The sequence below is a fragment of the Nyctereutes procyonoides genome, unplaced genomic scaffold (assembly GCF_905146905.1).
Source record: "Nyctereutes procyonoides isolate TBG_1078 unplaced genomic scaffold, NYPRO_anot_genome, whole genome shotgun sequence".
Taxonomy (NCBI): domain Eukaryota; kingdom Metazoa; phylum Chordata; class Mammalia; order Carnivora; family Canidae; genus Nyctereutes; species Nyctereutes procyonoides.
The window spans coordinates 9,888,188-9,913,334 of record NW_026575160.1 but is presented as its reverse complement, the minus strand read 5'-3'; the positions used below and the strand labels follow the sequence as shown (position 1 = coordinate 9,913,334).

The 25,147-nt window shown below is 37.4% G+C and overlaps 1 protein-coding gene across 1 annotated transcript in view; it reads left to right on the top strand.

Moving 5' to 3' along the window:
* Positions 1–25,147, top strand: part of RAPGEF5 (Rap guanine nucleotide exchange factor 5) — a 229,885-nt gene that overhangs the window by 74,218 nt on the left and 130,520 nt on the right. Inside the window, exon 7 of the mRNA XM_055314547.1 lies at positions 11,237–11,285. Within this exon, the coding sequence (XP_055170522.1) occupies positions 11,237–11,285 (49 nt within the window). The remainder of the gene's footprint in view (positions 1–11,236; positions 11,286–25,147) is intronic.

Genomic DNA, 25,147 nt, shown 5'->3' with positions numbered 1-25,147 from the left:
AAGACTGGCTAATACTTATTGAATACTGACGTTGTGCAAGCATTCTGCTAATGCTTTTTATGGACTGTCATATTTCATTCTCCCAGAGCAAGATGTATTACTCACATTAGATGGAGCATTTAAGACAGGAGGTATTGAGGTATCTGTGTGGCTCAGTCAGTTGAGCATTAGACTCTTGATTTCTGGCTCAGGTCATGATCTCAAGGTTGTGAGATGGAGCCCTGAGTAGGACTCCACACTTAGCTAGGAGTCTGCTTGAGGTTCTCTCTCCTCCTCTTCCTCTGCCCAATCCCACTCTCTGTCTAAAATAAATACATAAATCTTAAAAGAAAACAAAACAAAAAGTATTAAGAGTCTACAGTAATTTTTTTAAAGATTTATTTATTTATTCATGAGAGACATGCAGAGAGGTGGGGGGGCACAGACATAGGCAGAGAGAGAAGCAGGCTCCTCACAGAGAGACCGATGTGGGACTCGATCCCAGATCCCAGGATCATGACCTAGGCTGAAGGCAGGTGCCCAACCGCTGAGCCACCCAGGCATCCCAAGAGTCCACAGTAATTTAAAATAACAGTTTAGGGTTCAAAAAGCAATTTTCTACATTATCTTCACTTAATGGGCAGCCCCGGTGGCTCAGCAGTTTAGCGCTGCCTACAGCTCAGGGCGTGATCCTGGAGACCCAGGATCGAGTTCCACATCAGGCTCCCTGCATGGAGCCTGCTTCTCCCTCTGCCTGTGTCTCTGCCTCTCTCTCTCCTCTCTGTGTATTCTCATGAATAAATAAATAAAATCTTTAAAAAAAATACTTCATAGTTGCTAAATAGGTCTCAACGAGTTTGGTATGGGATTTGATTATAGAATTCTGTTCTTATTTAAACACTTTAATGAAATGGGACCTATGAAGTTACATTAAGTAGTATTTTAATTTGTAACTTGTTAGGAATCATTAAATACTGGTAAACATGGCTGCATAGTTGAGCAATTGAGAAATTCATTTAGACTGATTCCTAAGGTCTTCTGGTTCCATTGTGTGAACTCAGATGTATGCTCTGATTTTATAACAGGGGAATCATGTTCCAGAACCAGGCTCTACTGGCAAGTTATGACAAGGCCCTAAAAAGTGTTCAGGGATAATTTTTTGGAAGGCTTTGAGGATCTATGTTACTGTTCTTTGGTAGAGAGAATGGTTCTCCAAAGATAAACACACTACTTGGCACCTGCAAATATTACATTACATAGCAAGAGATAATTTGCAGTTATAATTAAGGCTGTAGACCTGGACTGTCTATGAGGACCCTGTCTAATCACATAAGCCCTTAAAAACAAAGAAGTCGGTCTGGGAGGAGTCAAAGAGAAATGGCCTAAGAGAAGGTAAGAAGGAATTTCAAGCATGAAAAGGATTCAGTGTGGCATTGCTGGATGTGAGAAGTAGGATACCATGTATAAAGACCAGATAAAGCTCTCAGGCGCTCAGAGCAGGCTGCCAGGTTCCAGCAAGGAGACAGGCACCTCAGTTTTACAGATGCAAGAACTAGATTTGGCCAACAACCTGAATGAACCTGGAAGCATATTCTTTCCCAGAGCCTCCAGTAAGGAATACAACTGTGCCCATCCCTTGATTTTTGGCTTTGTGAGTCTCTAACCAGAGAATCCCATTAACCCACACTATACCCAGACTCTTGACCTATGGAAATGTGAGATGATAAAGGGATGTCATTTTAAGCCAATAAATAGATGGTAGTTTGCATTGGCAGAAATAAAAATAAATACACATTCCTTGTTGAATACATACCCACAGTCCCTTGATTTATCAAATAGCGATTAATCTCTCATGCATCAAAAGCTGATGCCTCTGAAGTTTGAAAGTGAATTTCTAAAACTAAATTCTCACCTTCATACATTTATAAAATCTTCAGAATTCTGTGGAAATTTTAAAGTGTATTCTTAAAGCAAATTCTGAAAATACAAGCTCTTTAAACACCGTTCACAACTTTTCAATGAAACGTATCAGTCCCTTTTATGCGAGTCGCAATGGGGCAGGGGCTAGGTAGGTAGAATGTAATAGGCGATGGTGACACTGGTTGTCAAAGAGTATAATTCAGGTGGGAAGAAGGGGCTTAAGCATATGAAGTATTACAGTAATTAAGGACTGAATCCTTACTTACATTTGTTAAGCTCAACTATATTAGTTATAATAATATGATGATGATAGAGTGTCAGGCGGTGTTCCAAATGCTCTAGGTGCTAACTAGTTTAATTCTATAAACAGTCTTCTGAGGTAGAAGGCTGTGATTCCACCCCACAAACTGGAATCCTAGAACTTCTTCCACAGTTGACATTAAAATAAATGGAGATATCCTTTTCCTGGTTTAGGTTTTGGATCTTAAGCTCTGAATCCGTTTTCCAGGGAACACTCTCATATTAGCAATTTTTATATACTTTCTGATTGGAAAGGGTTTTAGTTGATCTGAATTTATCTGAATACAGATGTTTCTAATGTAACATCCATGCAGACAGGAGCCCCTTAGAACTTCTGGGGCCTGACTAGTGTTACAGTTACACTGTTGCTGCAGTTGAGAACCTTACCTCCAAAAAGCGCAATGATTGAGAAAAGGCATTTTACTATGTAAAGATGGACATGTAATAAGGAATAAGAAAAATGAGTTTGTAAATTATTTTATGTCCTTAAAGGTAACTTTGTTAAACTATAAATCTATTGAAGAATTATTTAAATGTGGTATAGGTTGAAAATACTCTGGGCTTACCAGAAAGTGGAAAAAATAATGAGACATAAAAACTAAAAATTTAAATGAAGTAACATAATGTTTTAATTATTATAACTAAAATCAGAATGTCCAGCATTTGTTTACTTAAAATACATTTCATGTATATGATATTTTTGTCAAGAAATTCACACTGACCAGCAGTTAGGGCTTTGGGGAAATCACTGATCAGAAGCAGTAAGAGCAGTTTTGAAGACTGAAGAAGCAGTTACACCTGCTCTTTGGAAAAGATGTTAGTGTTGTTACCTTGTTCTTTTCAGATTTCTTTCAACCAGTACCTCTGTAGCTTCTCCTGTGCTTTGTGTCATGAAATTTATAACATTTCTAAGAAAAGGCCCCCAACAGTTAGTTTTCATCTGTTTGTTAAGATTTGTACCACCTTTATCTCTGTTGGGAGGGTTAGACAGCTGTGACATCACAAACTTTTCAAATGTAAGCTGACAGATAGATAGCACTACCTACAGGGGGCTCATGTTTGTTCTCTTTTGGTAGTGGATTATTTGGAAAGGAAGCATCATAAAACAAATCTTTAGAACAGTCCTTTAGTCTGAGTGCTTCTGATCTTCCCCTATAAAGTATCCTCTTCTGAACCTCACAGGTAGAACATTTCCACGTTGGATAGCTCTGATTACTTGAAAGCTCTTGGAGCTAAAACATTCTTTTTTTGTAACTTCAGTCCATTGATCTGAATTTTACCTTCAACCTTTCAAATATCTGAAGCTCACAATCATGTTCCCCTAAGTCTTCTCTTCTCTGCAACAGCTACAGATACTTCACTTCTGTGCTTGATCACAAACGTACATACTGTGAATGGTACCAAGAACCAGGGTCAGAATGATGAGTATAGGGAGTTATTTTAGGGAACTTATAATAAACTATTGGGGACCCCCAGCTAAAGGGGAGATTTCACTAGCTTATGATAGCCTTATAATTGAGGTAAATGTAACTGGGGTTTATATGCAGGGAGGATGTGACCCCATTAGGGGAGGTGGGAACACTAAGGAGAGGACAGTAACTAAGGTGGGACCTAAGGGACAAGTAAGTGACAGTCACACAAACTGGGGATTTGGAGAGGCATTCCAGACAGAAGAACGTGTAGAAAGGCTCAATTAAGGAATGAACATGGCCCTTCCAGAGAATTACAAGAGTTCTGTTTTACTAAGACTGGAGCATTGATGTTTTGTTTTGTTTTTTGAACATAGATTTTGAGAGGAGGAATGGAACTAAAGTAATACTAACTACCAGATCAGAAGAATACTACATATGCAATGTTAGACATTGGACTTGGTCATGGTCTCATGGGGAAGTATTTGAAGAGTATTTTTTAGCAAAAGATGTAATATAAAATTTGTACTGTAAAAGTATTAGTCTTTTCTGTAAAGAATAATGTGGTTTGAAAAGAGATAGAGATAGTAGTCTGAATGGGAAAAGATGGTGGACTGAGCTAAGTCAGGGACACCTCACTTTTTGGCTTGAAGCCCTGTGTGCATGGTTCACTGACTTGGTATGTGGGACATGGAGCAATTATATGGGGTACGGAAAAGTGGTAGGAAAGTGACTTCACATTTGGAAATGTTGAGTTTGAGCTACTTGTGGGACATTTAGGTCCAGGAGGTAAACAGATATGGGCCTCTAGGGCCCTAGAGATACATATTAAATTGAAGCACCGTGAGTAAATGAAATTACCTATGGAGAATAAACGGAAAGAGAAGAAGGCCTTGGGAAAAGAAAAATGCAGCCAGAGAGGAAAGAGAAAAGCCTGGAGTATGTGGTGTCAGGAAATCCTAGTGATTGAGAATAGATAACAGTGTTAAATCTTACAGAGAGGACCAGGTAAATAAAGAGTGCTGCATCCAGCACATTTAGCTACAGGGAGGTGGCTGTCCCCTAGCTTCCTCCTGTGAATATTTTCTACTCCTCATGAACCTAAATAGATCTGCATACAATTCAGATGTTGATCTTTCTTAATTCAGTTTGTTTTGTTTTTTGTTTTGTTTTGTTTTGCTTTGTTTTTGTTTTTGGTGGCTTGAATGCTATCTTCTAGTAATACTCCTTTTTTTGTTTTGTTTTGTTTAAAGATTTTTAATTAATTTATTTGAGAGAGAGCACACACAAGCAGGGGGAGAAGCAGAAGCAGAGGGAGAAGCAGGCTTCCCACTGAGCAGGGAGCCCAATAGGGGGCTTGATCCCAGGACCCTGATATCCTGACCTGGGCGGAAGGCAGACACTTAACTGACTGGGCCACCCAGGTGCCCCATTTTTAGTAATATCCCTAAAAACATTGTTGCTTATTCTAAGTAATCTCATTTCCACTGTTAATTCACACCATGCTTGTGATCACCTAAAAATTACCAGATTTTTTTAATGTGAACCTCTGTCAAAGTAGAAGTATGTCCATGTAGCAGACTTAAATAACAGACTCAACAACCTAAGCAGAGGACTTCATTCCAATGCATCTTATTGCTTTCAGGCCACTTCTCCATATATATTGGTCTTTGAATGGTCAGCCGTTGTCTAAGTTATAATAAAATTAATAGGGCAGCCCCAGTGGCCCAGCGGTTTAGTGCCGCCTTCAGCCCGGGGTGTGATCTTAGAGACCCGGGATCCGGTCCCACATCAGGCTTCCTGCACGGAGACTGCTTTTCCCTCTGCCTGTCTCTCTCTCTCTCTCTCATATGAATAAATAAATACAATCTTAAAATAAAATGGAAGAATTACTTTTTAAAAAATTAATAGACATATCTGTATATTCAACAGAATATTCTACATAAAAGATTTTTAGAATATCCCTAATAGCCTTGAAATAGACGAGTAAGCATATTTTATCATCCCAGTGTGCTTAACAAATACATCTTCGATGTGGTGACAGCAATTACTGAGAAAACAATTATTTGTTAAATAAACTGTTAGGTGGAGAGCAGTAGTGTCTAGACAGATGTATAAATAACTTTCCTAATTTTCTAATTATTGGTTTCTAATTATTGTTTTCTAGTAACAGGTAATCGCAAGATTATCTGTACGTCAGGTTTGTGGCAATATTAGTTCTTTGGAACAAAATAATGAATTTGGAATTAGGAAAACAGGCCTCTGAGGAAGGAAGAAAGAAAATTGTAGCTTAGTTCATGGGTGTTCCTTTATAGGACAAAGGTCTAGCCACCATCACTGCTCAGTTTGTGTCTTATCTAAAAACATGTTGATTACTTTAAGAAGCATATTTATTTTTTTCTTTTTGGAATTCTTAAAATCCTTACTAGCTTAAGATCTTATAGTGGTTTAAAAGGGAGTATATTTGGGACTAGAACAGGGGAGAGAATTGGATTGTTTCTACATACATTTAATTTAGGAAATTGAAAAAATAGGTTCTATGTTTTTAAAACATTTTTATCATAGTATCAAAATTTAAGTGTTTCTGAAATTAATAGATTTACTAAAAATCTTTAGGAAATCATTGAATTGGTGATGTAGTCAAAGTTAGTTTGTAAGGACAACACTTTGGTTAGCTAAGACCTTTGCCACAATTAATCTGTCTTCCCAAAATTACCTTTATTCTATCCAGCTTTTTCAAGGATCTCTTCCTCTATATCTTCTAAGTTAACCTCTCCCTGGCACTCAGAGTTTGCATTTGACACTTTCTGTTGCCTTTTGAATCTTGGCATTGATGCAAGACAATTTTGTGAGCATTTGGATTGGGGGCTGAAGGCATTATTAAAGTGCCAAAGAGAAGAGAAGACAAAAGCTAGAAGACTAGCTCTTAATCTTGTTAAACTTCAGGGCTATTTTGTGAATGGCCCTGATGATTATTGAAGGAGTTTAAGCTATTGCTATATGTTTCTGATGGATAACAGGGGGAGAGGAGAAGCTTTGACACATGTCTTCTTTGTCCCTTAATTACCCTATCTATGGAGATACTCACTAGGGCAAATATACCCTAAGCAGGAAGATGTGTTTTTAATTATTCAGTGCTCTTGCATATTGAGTAAACTATGTTTTCAATTAAAGTTTCGGCTTCCTAAAAAGTGTCCTTGCAGTTTTCCTTGTACTTGAGTAGTGTGAAACTGCTGATGAAGTAACTGAATCTTGTCATTCTATTGGATTATAGCATAACTCTATACCTAAAATACAGGGAAAGCCATGTTCCCTTACAAATGAATTAAATTAGAGGAGAACAACATAAAAAGTAAAAGATGGATTGCCAGTTGAAGTGATGATCAGATTAAAAGGTTGAGTCTTGGGAAAACTACAATACTTTATTGAATAGAGCAGGGATTGTCAACCCTCGGTACAGTCTAGAGCCACTTAGGGACCTTGGGAATGACAGCAGCAGCAAGTACTATTGCCTGGACTCTCCCCCAGAGGGTCTGACTTAGTTGGGGCTCTGTGTCAGGAGTTTTTTAAAGCTGCCCAAGTGATTCTAATGTGCAGTCAGGTTTGGGAACTGCCGAGATAGACTGATGAAAATCCAAGCTAGTTAAAGAAAGCATTTCTCAATAAAGCAGTGACTCCATAGCTATTTGACAAGAGAAGACATGAGGGGAAAAAACGAGGGAGAGAAGCTTTTAGTGTACAATTTGTAAAGGTTTACCATCTATTATTCACTTCTGAAATACAAAAGCTCTGAAAAACAAGTTTCTCATTACTTACTCGGTGAGGAAATCTAACCTACACTGAACATATATAGTGGAAAATCCTGAGGGATGCCTGGGTGGCTCAGTGGTTAAGTGTCTGCCTTTGGCTCAGGTCATGATCCCAGAAACCCAGGATTGAGTCCCACATCAGGCTCCCTGCATGGAGCCTGCTTCTCTCTCTGCCTATGTCTGTGCCTGTCTCTCACTCTGTGTCTCTCATGAATAAATGAATGAAATCTTTAAAAAATAATAATAAAAGAAAAAAAGAAAATCCTGAGGCTTTTTCTAGTGTTCTGTTGTCTCCTTTGGTATGAATAATTACACATTTCACTGCAAAAAATATATTCATGTGTCTGATTTCTGAAAATAAGTTGCCACCCCAGACCTCCCGGAGAGTGTGACACAGATAGGACACCTTTCTGAAATGTATAAAAGTTTGAATTCTGAACTACATCTAACCCCTAGGGTTTCAGATCATAGTGGGGAATGGTTGTTTTGGGAAGGCCAAGGTAAGAATGTATACTTACCTAGGCAGTACCTTGGCACCCACATGAAATAAAAACAATGGCCAGTATCAGAAATGTGGCTCTTGGCTGTGCATGTGTACATATCTTGAGCCTGATCAAAGAAGAGGATTCATTTCAGTCACAGTGAGAGAAACTAAGTCAAGTAAAGTAGAAAAATAATCATTTTCTTATAAAAGACTCCTTGGTATAACAAACCATCTTAAAATCTGGTGGTTTAAAATACACATTTATTATCTCTTTTTTAAAAACATTTATTTATTTATTCATGAGAGACCAGACTGAGAAAGAGAGGCAGAGACATAGGCAGAGGGAGAAGCAGTCTCCTCGACGGGAGACCGATGCAGGACTCGATCCTGGAACTCTGGGATCACGACCTGACCCAAAGGCAGGCACCCAACCGCTGACTCACCCAGGCATCCTTATACATTTATTATCTCAAACAGTTCCTGAATGTCAGGAATTCAGGAGCATCTTAGACTGGATGGCTTTTGCTTGGAGTGTCTCAGGAAGTTGTTGGAATGTGAGCCAGGATCCCAGCCATCTGAAGACTTTACTGGTGCTGGAACATGAGACCTCTAGTTCATATTAGTGCTTAAAAAATATTCTAGTTTCTGTTTCTGCAGTTGCTCAAAGTTTTACTTGTCAACATAAAAATGAATAATTATTTGCAAAGGAGGCCTTGAATCCTTCTAATATTCTGTTCTGAAGATTCCTGCTGGGAGTAGCTTATTAGTAGGGAATGCCTTCTCTCTGCATTTTTCTCTCCCCTAGGTCCTTTCCATGTTTTTCCTAAGGTTGCTTATGCATTCACCTCCTGTGGTTCAATGAATGATTGTTGATTATTGCTCTGGATAATACCATAAAAAGATGAACAAGTCTTTGCCTCAGTGGAGCTTCCGTCCAGAAGATAGGAATTAGTCATTCATTTGAAAATGATTAAATACTTGTCATGTGCTTACCAAAAAAAAAAAAAAAAGTTTCTGTGGAGATGCTATAGGAACATGTAATAGGATCATAGCTATTTCGTGTTTTTGCTTGATTGGCGCTTTGTGTTTTATAGAAAGAATACCAACCTTTGGGTTTTTTTTTTTTTTTTTTTGTTTTTGTTTGTTTGTTTGTTTTTTGTTTTGTCAAAAGCCTCCATCCTGGGGCAAAAACATGGAAGCCGTTCCATACCCCACTCTTAAATCTTCCCTGACTTCCCTGACATTCAGGGGATTTCATGTAGTTCTGTAGAGCAATCTCATTTATTTTAAAACCTTTGTTTTTTTAAAGCTTAGTTTCCTTCTACCTTCACCTGTGAAGTTCTTGTCTCTCTCACTACCCTCTCTCCCCTCTGTCCAGTTGCTCCCAAATCAGTGTCCTTTCCTCATGCAACCCATTCCTCCCTTTCTTCCCCCACCAAATCTTTGAAAAGATGAGGTATTAGACAAAGTTGGGAATCTAATACCTTCTTTTTCTGAGCTTTGTTATTTGGAGACTCATTTCTAATTAGAGAAAGAAAAACTGAGGAGCTGCTAAAGAGAATTCAGGTATGGAAAACTGAGAGGAGGGTTGGGAAGACTGTTTTTGATCCTCTCTAAGTAAAGTAAGAGATCTGTCTCTGGCATCTTTTCCCATCTGTGTGTCCTTCGTGTCCCTGAGCCACAGTGGGGTCTTTCCTAGGAGGTCATAAAATCAGGAAGCCATTGACAAGATCTCAGTGGATGTTTATAGTTGGCATCTTTGCCCTCAGCCCCCAGTATTTGTGACACTGTGAGGGAGGAAAATCCTGAATAGAAAGGGTGGTAGTGCAGTAAACCTTACAAACAATTACAGATATATAAAGTATGCAGTAGATGATGTTTTAATGTGTAGCTGTTCTTATTTGACTACCCATACAAGTATTTGTGAAAGTTTTCCTGTAGTTATGTATCACTTCTCTTTCCTATGGCCCTCTTCTTCACCCTAAGTTCTTCAACAGCAAATTTTCCTACCATGACTATTTTCAGAACTGAGACTCCCAGAGTTGGAGAGAGTCTGATGGCCTTCTCATTATTGTATAATTTTCCAGAGAGTCTGAAGGTGTCAAAGAATGGGCTAAATGAAGAGTATACCCATTGTCATGGCACGCATACTAGCCAGGTGGGGAAAACATGGCAGTAAACTGGCGGTGGGGGTGCTACTGTCCTCGGGGTGATGCTGCCTGGCCATTGTGGAAGAAGTCCACAATGGAGTCCCAGAGTCTAGCATATATATCTATTTTTGCCTTCAAGTAAATGAATATAAATTAGATTAACTTCAGTAGCAAGTCTTATGTAACCTTGAACTTGCAGGTTCTCCCTTTAAGATATCATTAGTGTAATAAGCTGCAGAATCGTTCCAAACTCACCAGCACTTCCAAACACCTGAACACACCCACACTTCCAAGTTTAAAAGACTGTGTCCCTAGAGCGGAATGAGCTTGTTCATTATGGAATTTTCATTGTTGCTAAACATAGATTTCCCAAAGATTATCTTCATGGTATCTTTTTTTTTTTTTTCATCTTATCTTTGAAAGTGACTTGTTTTTTTTTTTTTTTTTTGTCTCTGTTTTATGTTCCTCTTTGAGAATGCTTTTAGGAAAGGATTTAAGCACTCAAAGATGTGGGGGCAGGTGAAAAGAGAATGAGCAAGCAAAAATGTGTACAAATAAGTGGAGTTGGAGGCACTTAGGATTTTAAAGGTCATCTTGTCTATTCTCATTTCACCTACCCTGTGAGTCAATGACACTTGCTTTTATGTGGCTTATTTTCCAAAATGGTTGCCATAAGCCTCTCAGACTTCAAGTGAGCATTGATTGTGTTTGAGTAGAGATCCAATTACACCAGGATCACCTATTTAATTTTTCTAGAATTTCTATATAAGCTAGAATCTTTGAGGGGATAAATAGTATTTAATATCTTTGCCAAATTACCATGCATGTTTTAATAATTGATTATTTGAATTATTTTTAAATGTTTTATAATTACAGTTCTAAGGCTCTTTCCATCATCATAGCAAAAATACCAATGATTTACAGTGTATATATTCTGGCAACTGTACAATTTCTTTTGAAAGTAGATCAATATGATTCTTCCAGATTTTTGGCCTAAAATTCGTATGCAGAGGTTTTTTCCCCTGATACTAAAAACTAACAAGACCCCAAAAAGTGACAGCAAACTTAACTTTCATTCCAGTAACTCTTAATTTCAGTGCATACCTGAACACAAAGTACTGCTTTTGATAGCTACATTTTTCTTATTCTAATTTTATTTCCCCCCTCCCTCTAATATCTTACTAGGTGCAGAGAGAACTAGCAGCTGTTATTGCTTTGAAAGCAAGGAAGTCTGGTGAGTAGTCTTTCCTGGGGCTAGGTGTATATTTCAGGAGGTTTTGATGCAGAATGCAGAGAAGTATCACTGTCTGTTTTTAAAATGATCTCTTCTGCCATTGAAATAGCACAGGCTATTATATACATTTCTTTAAAATTTCACTGCTTTGCTTTAATTTATTTTATATTTCCAGGAAAAAATGAAATTAAAAATTAAAAATATGTTTGAAAAAAGTGTAAGTACACAACCCAGGGAAGCAAACCACATCTCATTTACCAATCATAATGACAGAGGAAAATAACATAAAGGTGGTCTTTGTTTAAAGGTATTTTTCATCTCAAAGTAGTGTCTTCTAAAAATAATTGTGTAATAACATTTAAAAGCAAGCATTTTCTATAGGTTTAATTGCATGGATCTGATCCCTGATACCTGTAGAACACAATCTGAAAGCGATATGTGGTAAGGAAAAGGGAGCTTTCAAATACATCTTGAAGAAGAGAAAGCCATACTCTGGTGAAATTCAAGATGAAATGGAGACTCAATGAGGTAGAAAAACACTTAGGAGGAGTCTGAGAAGGAGGCATCGTTTGCTCTTCAGAGAGAGGAGGTCAATGCTAAATAGAATGACAAGCAAAAAGGAGATGCTACTTGAATCAGGGTAAACTGGAATAAGACTTTTCAGGCAGAAAGACTATGATAAAATCACAGAGATGACAAAAATTGAAGAAACTAATGGAACAGAAATGTTTTGACAATGCAGCATTTTACAACTTTTTTTCCAGTTAGAAACTCTAAGAATTTGCTTTTGCCTCAGTTACTTTTTGAATCCAACATGCCTTAGTGTGAATTAGCTTATCATATGTAATCTCTTTTCTTTGTTGATTTAGCTGATGTAGAGGATAGAGAGACTGCATGCCATGAAGGTGGGGAGGAGGATGCAAAGAACAGCGATTGTGACCCCCAGGGTAGCGAACACAGTAGCATAAATGGGGCTCCTCAGTGCCAGGATTAGTTGACTGTTTGCTTGATGGAGGCAAGGATGGAGAAAGGACATCAACACAAGGTTTTGGGGCAGAGGGCCTAGAAACAAATTGTGCTAGAGCCCCTTTTCATACCTGTAATCAAAAGGAGACAAAATTTACAGTCAGTTGTGAGTTGGAATGGCAGTGCCATAGATGATAGGATTTTTTTTTTTTAAGTTTCAGAAAAAAGGGAAATAATAAGCTTGCAGTGTGTCATTGCTGGAGAAAAACAGAGCAGATAAATTGGGAGGCTGGAGAAGAGGGTTACTAATTCTCAGAGAGTTGAGATGAGAAGGCCTCTGATAGGGGACATTTGAACAAAGACCTGAAGTCAGTGAAGGGCTGAGGCCTATGGCTGTCCAAACAGGAGCATTTGGGCACAGGTGTGTACAAATGTGTGTGAGGAACAGCAAAGAGGTGTGAGTGGCTGGAAGCAAGTAGACAAGGCAAAAAGAGGTGGATTTTGGATGTAAGGCTAAGAAGTTTGAACTTTCTACTGATGAGGAGAAATAAGCAAGACCTATATATGTTAGAGTATCCAAAATGAGAGATTTGGTGTGAAGTTAATTTTATTGAACCTTGATGTGGCTGTAAGAAGTTACATCTGTCTTCCATATTCATTTGACCAACGGAGCTTAGAGTATGAACATGACTCTGGCAGCGGCTCAGGACAGAGGGATATGGTCTCTCACATGTATGCTAATGGTGGGAACATAAAATCCTAGTTTTACAGAGAAGCAGTGTTTCAGTGTGTTCCAGAAGCCCTGATTCTGTGACCTAGTAACTCCATGACTAGAGGTGCAGCTTGTAGCACATAATCACAGATGCGTGTGAAGATTCAGGTAGAAGAAATCTGTTGTGTTTTTTTTTTTTACAATAAGAAATTAGAAATAATCACTAAGTCCTCGTAGTAGAGAAGTAATAAAATTGATGAGTGATATGGAATGTCTAAACAGCTTATGAAATGATATCTTGAAGAATCAATAGAGCAAAATGTTCAGTGGAAAAAAGTTTGTACCGTTAGCATATATTCATTTCATGATAAAAATCATTTTAATTGTTCTTCTTACTATTGTAGTGTGTGCAGTGAAAAAACTGTGGTCATACGTGAATGTATGAAGAAAGTGAAAAATCACCCATCATCTCAGCAACAGAGATAAACCACTTGTATTTGTTGCCAGATGTTATCCTTTTAATATGTAAATACTACATTATTATATATCAATATGCAGATTTGATAAAAGTGAGAACATTTTATCTGCACTCTTTTATTTTGAGGTGATTATATATTCATATGCGGTTGTAAGAAATAATACAGAGAACTCAGGTTTTCTTTTTTGCCTGTTTTGCCTAACAGTAATATTTTGCAAAACTATAGGACAATTTTACAAGCAGAGTATTGATACTGATACAGAAAATTTCCATCAGTACAAGGATCCCTCTTGTTGCTTTTTAATAGCTACACTGACTTTATTCCTGCCCCTATGCCTTCCTGACAGTATATAATCTTTTGAGAGTAGCTCTTTTCACTTGCCATAATTCTGTGAAGATTCATTCAGGTTGTTGTACATCAACAGTTCATTACATTTTATTGCTGAATAGTATTCCATCATATGAATATATGACAGTATGTTTACCACTCACCCCGTGAAGGACATCTGGGCTGTTTTCAGTTTTGAGCTATTATGACTTAAACTACATCTGCAAACATTCATATACAGGATTTTGTGTGAACTGAAGTCTTCATTCCTCTGGGATAAATGCCCCCAAGTACAATTGCTGGGTTGATAGGTAGTTGCATGCTTAGGGTTTTTTTTTGTGTGTGTGTGCATGCATGTGTGTATGTTAAGGTTTTATTTCTTTGAAATAGAAAGGGAGAAGCAGGCTCCCTGCTGCACAGGGAGCCAGATAGGGGGCTCTATCACAGGACCCTGGGATCATGACCTGAGCTGAAGGCAGATGCTTAACTGACTGAGCCACCCAGGTACCCCACATGTTTCGGTTTTTTTTTAGAAACTACTGAAAATTTTGCAGACTGGCTATACCATTTTACATTCTTGCTAGTAATATGTAAGTGATTCAGCTTCTCTCCATCTTTGTCAGCATTTGGTATCATCGCTTTTTTATTTTAGCCATTCTAATAGGCATAAAGTGAAATCTCACTTTTTTGCATTTCCGTAATGGCTAATGATATTGAACATCTTTGGTTGCTTATTTACCACCTGAATGTCATCTTTGGTGAAATTTCTCTTCATATCTTTTGCCCTTTTTGTAATCAAATTGTTGGTTTACTATTGAGTGTTTTTTTTTAAGTGTTCTTTACATATTGTAGATGCCAGTCCTTTGTTGGATATGTGGTTGGCAAATATTTTTTCCAAACTGTAGTTTGTCCTTTTATTTTCTTATCAAAGTCTTTCACAGAGCAAAAGTTTTTAATTTGGGGAAAAATCCCTTTATTAATTTTTTAATGGATCATGTCTTTCGGATATGTTTAAGAACTCTTTGTCTAGCACTAGATCCCAAAGTTTTCTCTTGTCTTTTTTTTTCCTTGACAGTTTTAAAATTTTGTGTTTTAAATTTGAATCTATGATTTATCTTGTGTAAGGTGTAAGACATAGGTCAAAGGTCTTTTTTGTTGTTATTTCTGTTATTGTTGTTTGGTTTTTTTTTGGCTTATGAATGTCCAGTTGCCCCAGCACCTCTGTTGAAGAGACCATCTTTCTTTAATTGAAGTGCTTTTGTACCTTTGTCGAAAATAAATTGGGCATATTTGTGTGTGTATCTTTCTAGGTTCTAGGTTTTACTCTCCATTAGAGATTCTGTTAGTATACACAAGTATCGATTACTGTAGCTATTTATAATCCATTTTTTATAGATTTTATTTTCATGTCAGTAATATAGATCTGGATCATCAGTTTTATTAGCTATATATACTATATAGTTTGTTTAATTCTGGGTTGTATATTTAGGTTTTTAATTTTTTTCCTATTATAAATAACAGAAGGACCTAAAGATAAATTCTTATGCTTGTATTCTTTTGCCTTTTTACAATTATTTTCTCATAATAAATTACTAAAAATGGAACAGCTAGGTTGGTAGATAGGTGTAAACAGTGTTAAAGTTTTGTTTTTCACATTTAGGACTTTAAGTCATCTGGTATTTGTTTTTGTATATGGTGTCAGGTAGAAATCAAATTTTATGTTTTCCTTATGCTAAGCCAGTTATTACCCCCAGGAACATTCACTGCTAACTCCCCCAGGAACATGATGCTAACTCCATCATACATGAAATTCATGTATATTGTTTCAGTTAACAAAGCTTTATAACACGGCTTTTTCTAGGGTAGGAATAAGGCACATCTCTTCTTACCTATCTTGTCCTGCTCAGAGTTTAATTTTGTCAGGTTCTGTGAAATCTCCTATAGGAATCTTTTAAAGTGTATTGCATATAGATTATTAGATAAATGTGACACTTTGGAAATAAGTGTTTCCATCCATGAACCTAGGATATCCTTTTATTTTTTCAAATTTTCAGTACTGCTGTGAACATTTCTCCATAAGGGCCTTATACATTTTGTTTGTATTTCTAGTCACCTTGTGATGGCAGTTTCTATTGTAAATGAACTATTTTTCTATTCTCTCTCTCTTTTAGTTATCTTCTGTGATGGTTTCTCAAGTCTTTATCTTTCATGATCCCTTTTGTTTTAATAGGTTTACTTTTTAGAGAAGTTTTAGATTCACAGAAAAATTGAGCAGAGAGTACACAGAGTTCCCATATACCCTTTGCCCTGACCTGTGCATGGCCTCTCCTACTATCAACATCTCAGAGTGGCACATTTATTAAAATCAGTGAACCTATACAGACACACCACTATTGCTCAAAGTCTATAGTTTATACTAGGATTCACTCTGTATTTTATGTTTTATGGGTATTGTGATATGTATCTACATTAGAATATCATACAAAATAGTTTCACTACCCTAAGAATCCTTTGTGCTTCATCTATTTATTTTTTTCTCCCAACCCCTGGCAACACTCATCTTTTTTTACTGCTTTTGTAGTCTTGCCATTGCCAGAAAGTCATTTAGTTTGATTCATACAGTAGGTAGCCTCTTTAGATTGGCATCTTTTGCTTAATAATATGCAGTTAAGGTTCCTTCATGACTTTTCATGGCTTGAAAGCTCATTCTTTTTAGCAGTCTGTAATATTCCATTTTCTAAGTGTTCCACAACTTATTTATCCATTCATCTACTGATGGACATCTTGGTTGCTTCCCAGTTTGGGCAATTATGGAATAAAGCTGCCATAAACATCACTGTGCAGCTTTTGTATAGATGTAAATTTTCACCTCTTATGTGTAAATATCAAGGAGCACACTTACTGGATAGTATGGCAAGAGTATGGTTCATTTTATAGAAAACCACCAAACTGCCTGCCAAAGTGGCTATACCATTCTGCATTCCCACCAGGAATGCATGAGAGTTGCTGTTGCCTCATATCTTTGTCAACATTGGTTGTTGTAAGTGTTCTGGATTTTAGCCATGCTAATGGTTGTGTAGTGGTAGCTCATTGTTGTTTTAATTTGCTTTCTCCCCACCCCCCATGACCTAAGATGTGGAGCATCTTTCCATATGCTTATTTGCCATCTGTATATCTTTGGTGAAGTGTCTATTAAGGTCTTTGGATTGATTGTTTTCTTATTTTTGAGTTTTAAGAGTTCTTCATATATTTTGGGGAACAGTTCTTTTTCAGATATATTTTTGCAAATATTTTCTCCCTGTCTGTGGCTTGTCTTCTCATTCTCTACACATTGTCTTTTGAAGAGCAGGTGCTTTTAATTTCAGTGAAGTCAAGCTTATTTTTCTTTCATGGAATCATGTCATTGATGTTGTATCTAAAAAGTCATGCCAAACTCAAGGTCATTGAAGTTTTCTCCTATGTCATATTTTAGGAATTTTATATTTTTGCATTTTATATTTAGACCTCTGATCCATTTTGAGTTAATTTTTGTGAAAGGTCAGGACTATGTCTAGGTTTATTTATTTATCTATTTTTGTATGTAGGTGTCTGGTTGTTCCTGCATCATTCATTGAAAAGATTATTTTTTTTATCTATTATATGTCCTTTGCTCCCTTGTCAAAAATCAGTGACTGTATTTGTGTGGGTCTATTCTGGGCTCTCCTGTTCTAGTCCATTGATCTATTTGTCTATTATTTCATTAATGCCCCACTGTCTTGATTACTCGAGTTTATGGTAAGTGTTGACATCATATAGCATCAGTCCTTCCAACTTTGTCCTTCTGCTTTAATATTGTGTTGACTATTCTGGGTCTTTTCCCTCTCTGTAAACTTTAGAATCAGTTTGTTGATATCTGCATCTATTGTCTTTTATAATTTATAATCTTTGCTATGTGAGAACCCTTGCTCTTGTGTCTAGCAAAAGTGTTGAACCCAAATGAGTTCTACTACCTTGTTTTAAAATGATCTTGGATTTCCTGTATGGGCAAGTATAACATTTATCAATAATGACTAGTTTGTCTCTGTCTCACCAATTCAAATAACTCCTTTTTATCTCATACTATTTCATTAGCCAGTGTCTTCTAATATAGCATTGACAAATGTCATTGATAGTTGGCATTCTTATTTTGTCCTTGACTTTAACTAAATATGGTATTTTTTGGTTAGAAAAGTAACATGAATCAACAAGGTTGTAATAGAGAAAAACAAAGATATTTCTCTCCTGTACCCCCAAACAAATTTGGTAAGCAGTCTAGGGACAGAAATGAGCAAAAAGTTATATATTAAACTATTCAAAAAATCCAAATATGAAAAGTACTGGAGATACTTACCTGTTTCCCTCCATACTCTCACTGCTTGACTTGACATTGAGAGTAGATGAAAAATGACTGGCAAGGTACAAGAGAGGCATCATAGATATTATGTTCCTTCTTGCCTTTTTTGGATTCTAATTTGGCACCTGCTGTATGCCAGGTACAGTGTAAAGTGTGAAGATATAATAGCAAAGATAAATAGGGCCCCTGCTGTTTTTAAATTACAACATGTTTCATAAATGGAAAACATTAATGAGTCACTGGCTGTTTGAAAAGAAAAACTTATTACTGATTACTGTGTAGTTAGGAGGTGATAAAATGCAAAGACATTAAGCATAGCTTTAATTAAATAGAGTTCCAGCTGCAGAATGGTACTTTCTGTGTATGCTTGATGTGGTTTTGTAAAACTATTTTGAAGGGTTTTTTTTAAGGAAGAAAAAAAGAAGTTGGTATATATCTAATAAAAAGTCTGAAAATGATAGTACATCTGGGGCTTGACAGAAGGAATTGATTACCTTAATATCTTATGTCTTGCAGTAAAACTGTTAATTAGGGCTCAGGTGGTCATGCCAGATTTATGTCTCATTGCTAAGGGTTATTAAAACAAGAATTAGTATAAAGCAAAAGTTTTTTATTTCAGCTCACCGTGCAAACAGAAATAAAAGTAACTGCCAATCGATAGATGATATAAATGATTCAAGGCTGTAGCTTAGTAAAAAATCCATTTTGTTGTAATTTTCTAAAAGGCCATTAGGATGTGCCTTTAAACAGTTTTCTCCTCCAGATGCTAACCTTAGTGAATGTGAATAGCATTTTAAGGCTTCTTTAAGAGATTTACAAAAATTAGCACAGATATCCTTACACTTTCTTTTTGTTCGATTGCTTATTCTGCTGCTAATGTTAGCTAATTAGAATCTTGGGAGATATGTTTTTTCCCTTTTCCAGGAATCCACAGCCAAAGCACTTTTAGCTCTCATTATCTTTAGATTATATGAAATTTGTGCCGTGGTAGGCTTCTATTTCTGGAAAGCCAGAAATACCATATTGGTAAATCTCTTTGGCAGTTGTTCTGTTTTACTCTGTCTGCTTGGTCCATAGCTAGTTAAGTGCTTTAAAACTAAATATCTAAAAAATTAAAATTTGGGAAAGAAAGGGGTTCTAGGCTCTGTTTATGCCATTAATTGTCACCGTGACCTTAGGAAAGTGATTTCAGTTTGTCTCATGAGGGGATTGGTATGGAAATCTGAAAACCTTAGAGATGCCTTTCAGCTCTAATATTTAATCATAGCAATAAATATTTGTATTAATTACCTTTATTATCCTTGATGGAATCACAACCTTGGGAATATTTTATTCAGGCCTCTTTTAGGTGCAAGTGCTAAAAAAAAAAAAAAAAAAAAAAAGCAAACTGAAAACCACAAAGGGAATTTATTGGCTCAAAGAATCAATGGGGTTAATCTCATCAGAAAGGACAAACCTCTGTTTTGGAAGTCCCAACAGTGGTCTTAGTGGGGACCTTATTGGAAGAATGACATGCCCACCTCTGGAGCAGTAGAAGCATGACAGGGGTAGTTCCAAAGTCAGGTCAACCCTACACAAGACACATGGGCTAATGCCAGGATAGATGTGGTCCCTCAAAGGAAACCAGCAAGTGAGGGAACCTTGGTAAGCAGGTACAACATGCACTCAACACAGAAGGAATTGTTTGGCAAACAGTAGTTACCAGGTTGCTGAAATCATACCCCCATTCAAATGCCTAATTAACCTTGAATATAGGATCCAAAGATGAGAAAACAAACATGAGGATCCAGAAGGCTAGGAAAGACCATTTAATTTCAATGTAAAACAGTGGCTTCCTTCTCATCCCTTCTATTAAGTAAGAGTAAAACATTAAAAATAATGTTTTTAAGAAGCTAAAATTAATCATAACAGAGTGAAGGAACAATGGACCCATCAGACAGGTTGAGAGTCTTGTGTCACCCCAGTAGTCTGATTCAATTGCCAGCTTTGAAGATCTACTGTTAGTAACAATCATTGATCATCAGCAATACTTATTAGGAAATTTAAGCAGTTTTAAGCTCCCTTAAGAATGTGCATGTACGATTGGGGGAAATGAAATGTTGACAGGAAGCTCTGATGTGAGATTTGAGATCTGACACAATTGAGAAAACATTCTCCTTCAGGGCAGAAGCATTACAAAGACAAGATATTCATGTTGCTTTGTCATGAGAAGTGAAGTAGATTGATTATTTTTAGCAATAGAGAAGGCTTTTCCTTTTACATGTTTAGAAGAAAAAAATAACCATTAAACCTATGGAATTGTTCTGACTTATATGGTCCTCTAAATTTTTACTCTTTATTTCTAGTTGATAGCTTTCTCCTTTTAGTGGAGAACCGTGTTTGACTTGACCCTTTCCCTTTGGTAAACACATAACTCATATATAGGAGAATGCACAATAAAATGGAATTTTAGAGTTGATGTTAATAATACAGTTAAGGGCCAGCTAAGATAACCTCACAGGCTAGTATAGTTACTGCGTTGGCAAGTTCTTCAACCTTTCCAGCTTTCTGTGATATTTTATATTTTTATATTGAAAATTTAAAACTAAAAGCTATGATGATCTTCTCCTAGATGTTCTTTTTTCCACCTAGTCTATTTTATAGACTAGGTCTATGAGCACTCTAATAATGAGTGTTTGAGCTAGGAAGATTATAGTGGCAGAAGGCTGTTGGCTAGATTTTAAGTAATTAAGATACTATGCTTAATTTATCGTGATACTTTCAACCACTTAAGTTTTCTTAAGTCTTCCTTGGCCTGCCATCTAAGGATGCACCTTGTTCTCTCAGAATTGATATTTCCACATGGTTTGTTTTTTGTCCTTTTCTTCTTTGCCACTTCTTGGATGCTGTGCCAGCCAGCGGCCATCGCTCCCATTCGTGGTCCACACAGTCCTACACTGACTTTCTTGTAGCCCCACTGATTGTCAACCAAGAGGAAAGAAGTACAATGTGTCTTTTTTTTAAAAAAAAAATGGCATAAAACCACAGTAAGAGTCTTAATATAGTAATTATCGATCCAATGTCAAGGTCAAGGATCTTTGAAAATGTGAAATTCTTGCAATCAAGAAAATAATAAGCGTTGGTAAGACCCAGAACCAATTGAAAATGCATGCGGCAGATGCTTTGTAAATTTTTCTAACTCTCCCACTGGGATACAAAGAAAATTGCCTTTAAAAAAAAAAAATCCCGTGACACCGTCTTTTGTAATTAGAGCTATTAAGTCGAAATGATAAATAACCATTAATGGCATACCATAAAAGAAAATAGCCCTTTGCCCTGATTTCTCCTTGAACAGCAAGAGATCTGAGAGTACAGAAGTTGGGTTCCTTTAACCTTAAGAATTGTTTAGAATTGAGAAAAGCAAGCAAGCTGATTTTCTTCTTTATCCTTCCACGGGATCGTGTCCATTAAGATAGTAAATGAAACTGATTTCATTTACTGATGCCAAGAAGGTGAATAATTATAACTACCCGGAGTGTGCTCCAGAATGCAGGGGTTTTGTTTTCAAAACAAAGTGCTGCGGGGTACTTCAGTGGCGGTATGTGATGCTTGTAAGGCCCAATAGACAATGGTGATTATCACTTTAAATGGGTGCTTGTCTCTGTCTTAGGGAACCAGACACAGGGAAGGAGAACTGAGTACTGATGGTCCCTGACCCTAGGAATATGAGGGCTCACAGACCAGGCTCTTGTCCTGCGTGGTCCAGGACAACAATTTTATGTCATTCGGATTTTTACCTGTTAGTGCCTAGGTTTTACAAATGTTGCCAAGCTTCCCTGAGATTTGGAGCAGAGAGGTGAGTGGAAGGCAGGAGAGAGGCTTTAAAGGAAGAAAATCAAGTTTTCTATTTGAGTGCTGAAAAGCAGCTTCTCACATTGTAGCTCCTGGGAGCATTATTTTCTGTGAGGGAGCTAGATGAGTATAATGAGTGTATCCTGTGCATAAATTCAATATTAGTTCTACACCCAAGGTCAAATGAAAGTTAATGACCATTTGCACACCAGAGATCTGAAACCCACATTTTACTTCTTTCTCATAATGACAAAAAAGGAGAGCAATTTATATTTAAATTGATTTAAATTTCAAAGCATAAACACAGAGGTCTCCCTGGTACTCTTTCTTTGTCAGTGAAACTTCCTGGCAGGTCTCGACTTTCATAAAAAAAAAAAAAAAAAAAAATCAAGCCCCATCCCCTTCCAGTTCCCTAGTGTGGACAGTTATTTTTGTTTTCTGTGGAACTACCCTGTTCCACCCTGCTGGGTTGGTGACACCAAATCAGAAGCCAGCAATGCAGTCAGGGCCACTTTCTTTAATGATTTAGGTTTTGCATTTGTTGAGCTAATTAGCTGATTGAGGCAACTAATGGGTGTCTTTAATCCACTGTTGACTGAGCAGCCTCTCCCTGAAGCCTGCCAGCTCTTTGTTCTTGGTCTTCTGGGGAGTGGGAGCTGCTTCCCAGATGAACATATGATATATGCCACCCAGTGTCCAGAGGCCAGCCTGAGAGGCTGGTATACTAATTACCAACTGCCCTCAAAGGCTGGGCATCCACTGAAAGTCCTGTGGCTGACAATTTTTTTATGTATGAATAAAGGTTTGCATTTGGAGAGTGCCTGGATGAAGACAGAGAAGAGGATTGATCTATAATCCCCTTTCAGAATTGGTAATTCTATGATTGCTCCTTTATACACCCCTTAGGTACAAAATGAAAGCGATGTAGATATTTTAAATATTAGAATATTTGAGGAAATATTTTTTAAAGATTAGATAATTAAATGGAAAGCTATATTAAAATCATCTCTCTTATGAACTGAAATATTCCTTAAAAAGGATTCTTGCAGGGATTCCCTGGGTGGTTCGGCGGTTTGTGACAGCCTTTGGCCCAGGGCGTGATCCTGGGGTCCTGGGATTGAGTCCCGCGTTGGGCACCCTAAATGGAGTCTGCTTCTCCCTCTGCCTGTGTCTCTGCCTCTCTCTCTCTCTCTCTCTCTCTCTCTCTGTGTGTGTGTCTCTCATGAATAAATAAATAATCTTTAAAAAAAAAGAATTCTTGCCATATGCTATTGTTATAAAGTTACAAAGTTGTACACCCTGGCACTCACACTCTCCTACCAAATTCCAGCAATCCTGGGCATGTCATTAGGAAATTTGATTCCCATGCTGTCCTGCGTTCAGTCACTCTGGTAAGTCAACTGGCTGCCCTCAACCTCAGTTTCCATTTCTCATAAAAAGAAGTGATCAGGCAAGGTTGATGACTACAGTGCCATACTAAGCCTGTGGATCAAGGCCTAAGTACCCAGTTCTAGGCAGCTTTACATCTCTTTAATTACACATTGATGCCTGTTCACATTGATGCCTGTTCAGTAAGAATATGGGCATGATAACTTTTGATAAATTAATTTCCTTTATAAACTTCTGTGACTCATTGCCTTTTTCCTCACTGAAGATCTGTGGAAGGCCCTTTCCTGCCCCCGGCCTCGTCTTCAGAGAACATTTTCTAACTCTCATTTGTATTGACAAGTAAGAGCTATCAAGGGAAATCTTTGTCTTGGCCACATGACCCAGCTATTGTCCAGAATTCGTCACATTAAAAGTCTGATTGTGTAAACAGCCATAAAAACGGAGCTGTTCTCAGTAAAACTGCAATGACATGAACACAGTGTGTGTGAGTATAAGTAAATAATGTTCTGTAGTGCAGAACACAAAGCAAGCGATTTGATTTAGCTGAATTCTTCCAGAATGAGTGATGCTGTTGCAATAAAAGTGAAATTTGCTTCGTGTACTATTCTTTCCATTTATGTAAACACACACATAAATACTGAACATTTGATAATTTCTAAATCAGACTTTTTCTTTATAAGCGGTCAAACTGTGGTTCTAGCTATTTGCTTTTTTTCAGATAGGTTATAAAAATACTGCATTTTAATGTTGAATACAGTGATTGAGATCTGTTTTTGGATTGAGGTGGGCAATAGAAATTTTGACTCCAGAGTCAATAAGGTCGTGTGTTATACAACTTCATACATTTTCACAAAGTGTTTTTATTTGGAGATGAGGAAACAAGGATAGATAGATACTTTAAAAAGTAATCCTAGGTTTCTTACTGAATGGTTACATCAAAATTCCCCTGTGACTAGAGAATTTTATTTTTCTAAAGCAGTGGTTCTCAAGATTCATTTGCATAGTAGTAATTTGCAGTGCTCCTGCCTCCCTCCCCCCCACCCCGCCCCCACTCCAGTTAAGCTTGGATGGAGGCCTTGATATCTGAATTTTTAACCAGCCTTCACCCCTAAGTGATTTAGGTGCCACGCTTTGACAGACACATTCCAAGGTCTGTGTGATCTGCAGTCTCAGGGAGTGAGCTGGTGTGTCATGAAGCCTGTTGGTCTAATGAACCAAGTATGGTAGGGACAATCAAAATGTTGTTTATACTTTGGCTACTAACTCATTTATTGGACAACTGCCTAACTCCTAGCTTTTCCATGTTCCTTTACCCGACTAGAGATTTTGTCATGGGAATGATAACAGAATTAAAACATTCTCAGTAAAAGCTTTATAAATGAAGTGAATTATTATCAAGGTTTTATTTGTTGGGCAAGACTCAGGAGTAAGAGAACATTCTCTCTCTCTCTCTCTCTTTCTCTCTCTTTTTTAAGGTTATATTTATTCATGAGAGACACAGAGAGAGAGGCAGAGACACAGGCAGAGGGAGAAGCAGGCTCCATGCAGGGAGCACTCAATCCTGGGACTCCAGGATCACACCCTGGGGCCCAAGGCAGATACTCGACTGCTAAGCCACGTAGGCATCCCCCCTCACCCCCAGAACATTCTCACTGAGGTTTTCCACACTAAACTTACCAGGAAACCATTTGAAGGGGGAGTGGCTGGCACTATTTAAAGGGGAAGTGAATTTAACCCTGGCTCCCAACAAGTGCCCCTGACCCAAAGCTGCATCCTTGGAAAAGGA